We start from the raw sequence: 8,837 nt of genomic DNA on the forward strand, positions 1-8,837 counted from the left end.
CCATCACTACTTTACATAGTCTATGATAAACACTTCAATAAAGATAAATCTTATTCAAAGTACACAAGAAAAAGAAAACACAACACAAACAAAGGAAAATAAACTTACATTTCTCATGAACACAAGTTACAAGCATCAGGCAGCTCCAAAGTCTCAGTGTATTGTGCAACAATGCAGACATTTATAAATCAAGACCAATTAGCACACAGCTGCAGTGATTGGTTAATTAGAGGGCGTGATTCACAAGCATTTTTTTAAACCTTAAAAAAAACACATTAAAAATCAAATATTTTCAAGAATTTCCCAGTAGCACCTCAATGCAGTCCACAAGATCCAGGGGGCGTATCCCCATATCACTAAAAAATATCACTTACACTGATGAATAAGTATGAGGAACAGTAAAGGCAGTCCCAAACTAGTTTTTGTTAAAAGTTAATAATTTTGTATGAGCCACCACAGTCATTAAAATATAGAAAGAGAAAAAATAAATGGGTATTTCTGGAAACTACAGTTGCTATGGTAAATACACAATACTAACATGAACTGTTGATAATGCATGGTAATAATATACATTTATCCCCCATCCCACTGATGCTACTCAAAAAATAATTTCAAGGTTGGCAGGTCTGGTCGCTATTGAAAGTGGATCGGGCCGAGCACCAAAACACACTCGTAGCCAATCAGCTGTAAGGGGCGTGTCCACTCATAAGGGGGGAGGTGCCTGTGTCGCATAGCATGTTTGTGAAATTGGGGGCGGAGCTATCAAGAAAGGGGTGTGATCCTTTTGGGTAGGGGCGTGTTTGTTTGATGATTTAAAATATCAACAGCGTTTCTCAGAAATCGCTAACTGCACCTTTAATGTAATGTATTTATTTATTCTAAATTATGCCAGTATAAATTGATAGTTAAAGTAGGGTTGTAAATAAAGACACATAACAACAGTTTTCTGTGGTATTACTTTGACTGAATATAAACGTACATGTTAAAATGCTGGCAATGCGGTTGTACAATTATTCTTATTACTACATACTTGGTTCTACTGATGCTGTGATCCGATTGGTCGTCTCTGCTCTGATGGGTGTGGCTACTGTCACTGCAGTGGTTTATGACATCAGATCTGAAGGAGTTAAATAAGACAGGAACGCACCGACACCAGGAGGTTTCTAATTGAGCCTGCAGATCATAAGATCAGTGATTTGGCATTATTATTATTATTACTACATACTTTCTTGGTTCTGGGTTAGTGTGAACAGCAGTAGCACACAGTTAAACTAGGACATAAAGTCACACTTGGGCCTTAGTAACTACTAGTTAGTGTGTAACTTTTGTTTATCTGTATACTTCAAACCACATGTATAAGTATTCATTAGTATCAGTTTTTATCACCAGAGAGACGTTAGAGTTCCAATGTGTAAAAAGCTAATCCTTTGCATCAGAATCAGTTTGTAGATTTGAATCATTGTGGCTGCTGAGTTTAAAAATCAAGATATTTTTATATTATTTCTAGAAAAACTTGGAAATATGGGGAAGCCTAATTTTGGCTTTGGAGTCATAAAGATTGCGAATCACTGACTCAACTACAAGAACTTTAACTAAAAGAATATATCTACATTGGAGCTCATTAGAGACTATTTTTAATAGACTAAACAAGTGTGCAAAAAGTAAAGCAAAGTTACTTTAACGTTTTTATAATGTGGCACACTGCCATTTGTTTAAATTACTGCCATTTGAAATTGTTTCAATATACATAAAGTTATTATTCCTCCAGGAGTCTCTCAACATAATAAATATAATAAAACATGAGAGACTCTTTGAACCTCAGAGTGAGAAAACTTTATTGATAAAGGCAAGCAAATACATATGACAAATATATGGCTGTAGTAATAAAGTATAAACAATAAAGCCTTTTAAATTAAATTTCTAGAATTCTGATACTGAAGGAGAAAGAGCAAGCAAATAATCAGTATTTGTTATGACAAAAACACTTGAAGCACCATTAAAGTTCAGCATTCTGCTTTAGATTTAAGCACTTCCTGAAAAAGATGAACATATAAAGGGATAAATTAATAAATCTCACAAATATTAATTCACGAAAAATCTGTTTGTGAGAAATGACATCATGTACCTGATGTGTGAATATGTGCTTGATCTCGTTCAGCTCTTCTGGATCTGATCTCATAAACCACAAGAATGACAGTAGCCACGCCCACCAGAGCAGAGAGGACCAATCGGATCACAGCTTCAGTAGGACCACAACAGTGGACAGAGTTGCTAACTAATATCAGCTCTGGCGTACCTGCACATGTGTGACAGAGTTGAGTGATGTCCAGATGTGTGGTCTGGTTGCTGATGGGATTGTTCAGCACACAGCTGTAGGTGTTTTTATCCTGATATTCCACCTCCAGAGGTAGAGAGAGACTGATGCTGAGATCAGACGCACTGATGCTGGACAATACACTGATTCCTCTGTACCAGGAGAGAGTCACATGACTCACATTCACCACTGATGAACACACCAATGAACATGATGATGAAGAACAGTTTGAAGAGTTACTGCTGATGACAGGAACAGGCAGACGAGCTGGAAAACATGAGAGAATAAAAATAAATGAGGATGAATCAAGATATTCAAGCAGAGGAAGAAACATCGAGAGGAACTGAGATGATCAAAAGTAGAGCATTTAAAACAATTGAATAGAAAGTTAAATATAAACCTGCCATTAATGTAAAAAAAAAAAAAAAGAAGAGTAAAGGAATTAGTCTAATTAAGTCACGATAAGATACTTCTTTAGATCTAGCTGTAAAAAAATAAAACATGTGAAACTAAAACTTAACTCACCATAGACAGTGAGACCAAAATAATAAAAAGATGGCCTCTTGTCACTAAAGGCAGGAACTCTGTCGATCACTAGTTCATAACGTCCAGCATGCTCAGCTCTGGTGTTTGTGATGGTCAGAGATCCAGTTTGTTTGTCCAGCTTCAGTCTGTCTCTGAATCTCCCGTCCAGAACATCATCATATACAGTGAATCTGTCGGCCCGTTTATTGATTACAGCTATTACAGTGTTTTCAAACTTCCACTGAATCAGATCCTTATCCTTCATTTCAGAGTTTAGAGTGACTGAATCTCCCTCTGTCACTGACACTGAATCATCAAACACACAGAACAACTGATAAACAGATTATAATAACAATATCATAAAACAGCAAAAAGAAACAAAATGGTGTATGAATTCATTTCAATTTGGACATAAAAAAACAGGTGTAAGTGTTTTTGAACTCACCAATGACAGTGAGAGAGAAATAAACCATAATATATTGAGTCTGTAGTTCATAACATCCAGCATGTTCAGCTCTGGTGTTTGTGATGGTCAGAGATCCAGTTTGTTTGTCCAGCTTCAGTCTGTCTCTGAATCTCCCATCAAGAACATCATCATATACAGCAATGCTGTCGGCCGTTACATTGATTTCAGCTATTAAAGTGTTTTTATTTCTAAACTTCCACTGAATCACATCATCATCCTTCATTTCAGTAAGATCAGGGTTTAGAGAGACTGAATCTCCCTCCGTCACTGATATTTCAGCTGTATCATCAAACACACACGTAAAGAACAAACATAATTGGGGTTCAACACAGATTAAGACAATAATTTACAAAAGTAAATGGTTTGATATTTAAATTTGAAATTAATATTATCATCAAACAACAGAAGCAAAATTGACTTTGAGTTAATAATTGAATATTTGCGCTGATTAAAATATAAAACAGGTGAAACTGAAACTAAACTCACCGTAGACATTGAGACTGAATCTCTTTCTCACACTGTTGATCTGTAGATCATAAACTCCAGCATGTTTAATTGTGGTGTTTGTGATGGTCAGAGATCCAGTTTGTTTGTCCAGCTTCAGTCTGTCTCTGAATCTCCCATCAAGAACATCATCATATACAGTGATGCTGTCGGCCTTTACATTGATTTCAGCTATTACAATGTTTTTAGCCAGAAACCTCCACTGAATCACGTCATCATCCTTCATTTTAGTTAGACGAGAGTTTAGAGTGACTGAATCTCCCTCCCACACTAACATCCTCACCACTTTATTGTCACCAAACACTCCTGAAGAACAGAGTTTTTCACAGATTAAAGCTTTAAAATCACTTGATGTTAGTTTGATGAATCTTCACTAAATATTTATTCATTTAAATGTGAAGTTAATAATATTTTGCATCAATAAAGAAAAAAGATGAATGAAAAGAGAAATAGATTTATATATGGAACAATAACAAAAAAAGAAACTACTAAAACTAGTTCACACTAAAACTAAAGCTGTTGAGTATCTGAGCTTCAGATTTATACTATTTTATTTTTTTAAACAGAAAAAAGTTGGCACACAAAGGCTCCAAAATATGCTAAAAAAAAATATTAATCAGTCCCTCCAGGATTTCGCAGAATTTTTTTCTGATTTTTGCAGCTTAAAGGCACAATACGTAACTTTTTTGCTTTAAAAATAGCAAAAATCACTATATCTATGTTATATATTTTTTTTAGTTGTGTTCTTACATTATCCCGACTGTCTCCAACAACTTTCAAACCAGGAGAAATTTGTAATTTAATTCGAGAAACGTCCCGTTTCTTTATTTCCGCTTTGTCGCCGCCAATGCTGTCATATCCGCGTTGTCCCTGGTTGCTGTCCCTGGATATGATCTGTATGTTATTCTAATGTTGATCTAGCATTCCTTTTATATCCACGGGATATAAGCACATGTCCATAAACATTATTAGTTCGGTCGGCTTGACGTTGACGACAAGATCCATAATTCTTAGCAAATGTTGCGTCATCAATCTACGCCTTTGTTATTGTAGATAGGTTAGCGACCCCTAGTGGCGAAAAATGCCATACTGTACGTTTAAAATGACTGATTTTGCGGCGGCTTTTCTCAAAATTTGTATGTAGTTTTTCAGGGAGAATCTAACATTTTTATTACTTTTCTGACCTCAAGAACCATTGGACTCTGAAATTTCTAAAAGGAGAACACTGATAATAACTTAAAAATATAATTTCAACATTTTATTTCAAATTAAAATAAATAAATAAAAATGTTTTATTGCACTTTTTTTCCACAAGATTTTGTGAAACTATGGGGAACTGTTTATTGTAGGGATGCACGATGATATCGGCACAATATCGGTATCGGCCGATAAAAGCTTTAAATGACCATCATCAGCATCGGCCGATATGAATATTTCTGCCGATGAGTAAATTGTTGTGATATGTTACTGTCAGGAAACATGGTTTGGAAAATGTCTCCTGCATTCTCACATGATTTGTAGGAATAGTGGCTGGTCACAACTTTTGTTGCCCAGCATATTTCTGCTTTAAGTCTTGGATTAGGGAGGAGCTATAGGAATAAGGGAGGAATAGGATTTAAGGAAGAGTATCTGGCTTGATCCTAGCAGGGGTGTCTATTAGAACATTATGTATTCTTTACATTATTGATGTTATGTTCTGTGCCGAAGCTCCTGATCGTGTGTCGAGAAATCCCATGAGCTTTCAGTGAAGCGCGTATCGAGGCTTGTATCACTTTAGACCAATGACGTTATTGATGACGTCCGAAGCCTTGCTTCGACCTGACTGGTTCAGGAAGCGGTTCGAATCTTACTGCAACATTTTGACAGATATATAAACCCATGGTTTAAACCCAGACACTTTTCAGTTTTAAATAATAATATTGCCCCTCCTGCCTATTATGACAATTGATTTACACACATTTGATGCCCCATTCATTTTATGTCAAATACGTTTATTACACAGTTATGTTATACAACCATTATATACCACCAGAAAATACACATTATATTCATATAAATAGATTTGTCTATGTGGAAATTGATTTTTTTTCTTCACCGTTATTTCTAAGCCTTTACTGGCGCAGAATACAGTGTATCCCAGATCACATCAGGTCATCTGTAATGTATATGCTAGCTTTACACTCTTTGACCACCAGGCGGTATTGTGAGCAAACGAAGCCTCGAGAAATGAACCACTTGACTGAAAAGCCTTCATGAGGCTTCATCTCACCATCACTACTTTACATAGTCTATGATAAACACTTCAATAAAGATAAATCTTATTCAAAGTACACAGGAAAAAGAAAACACAACACAAACAATTAAGGAAAATAAACTTACATGTCTCATGAACACACACGTTACAAGCATCAGGCAGCTCCAAAGTCTCAGTCTATTGTGCAACAATGCAGACATTTATAAATCAAGACCAATTAGCACACAGCTGCAGTGATTGGTTAATTAGAGGGTGTGATTCACAAGCACTTTTCAAACCTTGAAAAAAAACCCATTAAAAATCAAGAATTTTAAAGAATTTCCCAGTGGCACCTCAATGCAGTCCACAAGATCCGGGGGCGGGATTGGATCCACATCTAAGGGGTGGAGATTGGTAGTTTTAGGGGTGGAGATGGGTAGGTTTAGGTATACGTAAGGTGGGAGGAGTTGGATCTGGATCCAACTCCTCCCCCTGGATTTCGTGTTCTGCAGTGAGGACCATCTCGAATTTCCAGCACTGTATGAACCCTGTCTATCATTAGTTAATTAATTCAGACCTGTTTCTGTTCCTCTGACTGCTATGGAGTTGCTGGTTGACTGGTGTGGATTAGATAAACCTGGGGATGGTAGAGGAGCAGTTTCTGTCGCTGCTTGATGCATTGCTTGTCTGCTGAAAAAATCCCCAAATGCAGGACCTGAATTAACAAGTCTTCTCATCAGATCTCGATGCTTCTTCCCTGTATAATAACACCAAAAAAAGGAGGAAAGTGTTATTTAAAAAAAAAAAAAAAAATCAATTTGATTACCAATTATCAGTAAAATGCTAAAATGATATTTGTCAATCAGCTGGTCACTATATGTGTTATTGTGTAGTCCTTAAAAAATGCAATGCAGTCAATAAGATAAAGAACAGCATCTGGGGTTCAGACTGTTGAAACTGATGAATAGGAGGTTTTTGAACAGGACAATGTTGCCTCTGGATTCTCTTTCTTTTTTAACCCTTGCCTGTACCAACCACATATGAGAAGTTTTATTTATTTAATATGACTTCATATATATATATATATATATATATATATATATATATATATATATATATTTTTTTTTTTTTTATGTTATATTCTATTAAATAATATATTAAACGTAATTTATTAGAATATAAAATATTCTTTCATAACAGCCGAGCTGCATCAAGCATCCTATCTGTAAAGTTTAGGTGTAATTCTGCGGCTGTCCAGCAGGTGTCCTTCACGAGTCTTACTTACTACTTACTTAATGTCATTATCAAATCATACTTCACTGCGCTTAGGTTTTTACATCTATTACTAATATCTATAAGAGTTAAAGGTTTAGATTTTAATTTGGAAAGGAACAAATCATGGACTACAGTAACAGACAGCGGCAGGAAGAAACAGGCACAAACTCTCTGTGTACGAGCGCAGAACATATTAACCATGAAAGCTATCCTGTACGGTGGAACTCACAAAGACAGAACAACAACTGCAAACTTCATGTGTGTTTCCTAGTGTTCATGCATGGAGTTATATCTGTTAATGAGCGACTGAATAACTTCTTTTTCTCTTTTGACACCAGGTTCAGTTTATCAACACTCAATGACATTTACTCTCTTCATTGACTGGCAAAATAAATACATTTTACATCCCTCCCAAGAATGTACTATTATTTGCAAGCTAGCTTAAAACTCAAAGTGTAATGAAAATTCCCCAAGGCTTACCTTTTACGTGGCTCGAAAGCGCTGACTCCCCCATGGTGAAAAGTTTATTGTCCTTTTTGTAGACTTTGCAGGAGGCTACTCGAAGATTCGGTCCTCGTTTCAACCTTAATTTGTATGTATTGTTTTCAAGCCAACGTTCATTAAAGCGACAACCTCCTGGTCCGTTGTTTCTCATCCGTAGCCGCGCGCAGAATCAGAACGGCGAGAGAGGCTCGAGCAGAATGGGTTTCTTTTATGTGAATGGCAAAATAAATTTGGCCTTTTGCTACTTATTTGATCTAATAAGCGATCTATTGTCACATAGTGAATTTTTATTAAAGCAAGCAATTACAATTTCTAGCAGTTTTAGATTAATGTTAGATTTAAGACTGTTCATTGAGTTATTTCCTCAACGTGGAAACAACTCAATGTTTCCTCATGATTCTCCTGTGTATTATTAGATTAAAAACTGTTCTTTGAGTTATTTCCTGAGTCTTGCGCTTCACTACAGCCACCGTTGCTGACACTAACAGTGAATGTTAATCTTCTCTAATTTAATCAGTAATATATCACATGGTACCAGAACAGAAACAACTGAAGCCATAACAACACATTTAAAACTCACCAACCAGACGCCACAAACAGAGCAAAAATAATTTGAGAATCATTTTCATCGGTTCACTGAAAGGTCCACGATAGTGACTCTTAAAATGTCTGAAAACCCTCCGATTGACTTGAAACATGACAGAACTGTGATATTTATCTGTTAGTGTGTAAATCCTCCCCCATCCTCAGTTAGTTTCCGCTCACACATCCGTCTCCTTTAACATCACGAAAATCAACAAGCTTTTGCTGATCTTACATTTTCAAATGAATTCTGGCCCTGAATGAAAACTAATAGCAGAAGAGTGAAATATTGGATTAGATATCTGTATCTACTGGTGTGTTATTTAGTGCTGTGAGCTGTCAATCATATTTGACCTCTGACCTGTGACTCTTATTTGACTGTTGATGGATTCACTTTATTTCAGTGTAAAGATGTTTTGTGTGCAAAGGAAAAT

At 36.0% G+C, this 8,837-nt stretch overlaps 1 protein-coding gene across 1 annotated transcript; it reads right to left on the reverse strand.

The window, feature by feature from the left end:
- Positions 1–1,818: 1,818 nt before the first annotated feature.
- Positions 1,819–8,501, reverse strand: LOC311085426 (T-lymphocyte surface antigen Ly-9-like). The gene is made up of 6 exons (XM_084117928.1): positions 8,402–8,501; positions 3,792–4,115; positions 3,285–3,584; positions 2,840–3,145; positions 2,126–2,581; positions 1,819–2,033 (listed from the first exon to the last, which is right to left on the reverse strand). Exons 1-6 carry the CDS (start codon positions 8,448–8,450, stop codon positions 2,023–2,025), a joined length of 1,446 nt encoding a protein of 481 aa, XP_083974054.1. The 5' UTR covers positions 8,451–8,501; the 3' UTR covers positions 1,819–2,022.
- Positions 8,502–8,837: the final 336 nt, after the last annotated feature.

Source organism: Abramis brama (genome assembly GCF_963993115.1).
Source record: "Abramis brama genome assembly, chromosome: 6".
NCBI classification, from domain to species: domain Eukaryota; kingdom Metazoa; phylum Chordata; class Actinopteri; order Cypriniformes; family Leuciscidae; genus Abramis; species Abramis brama.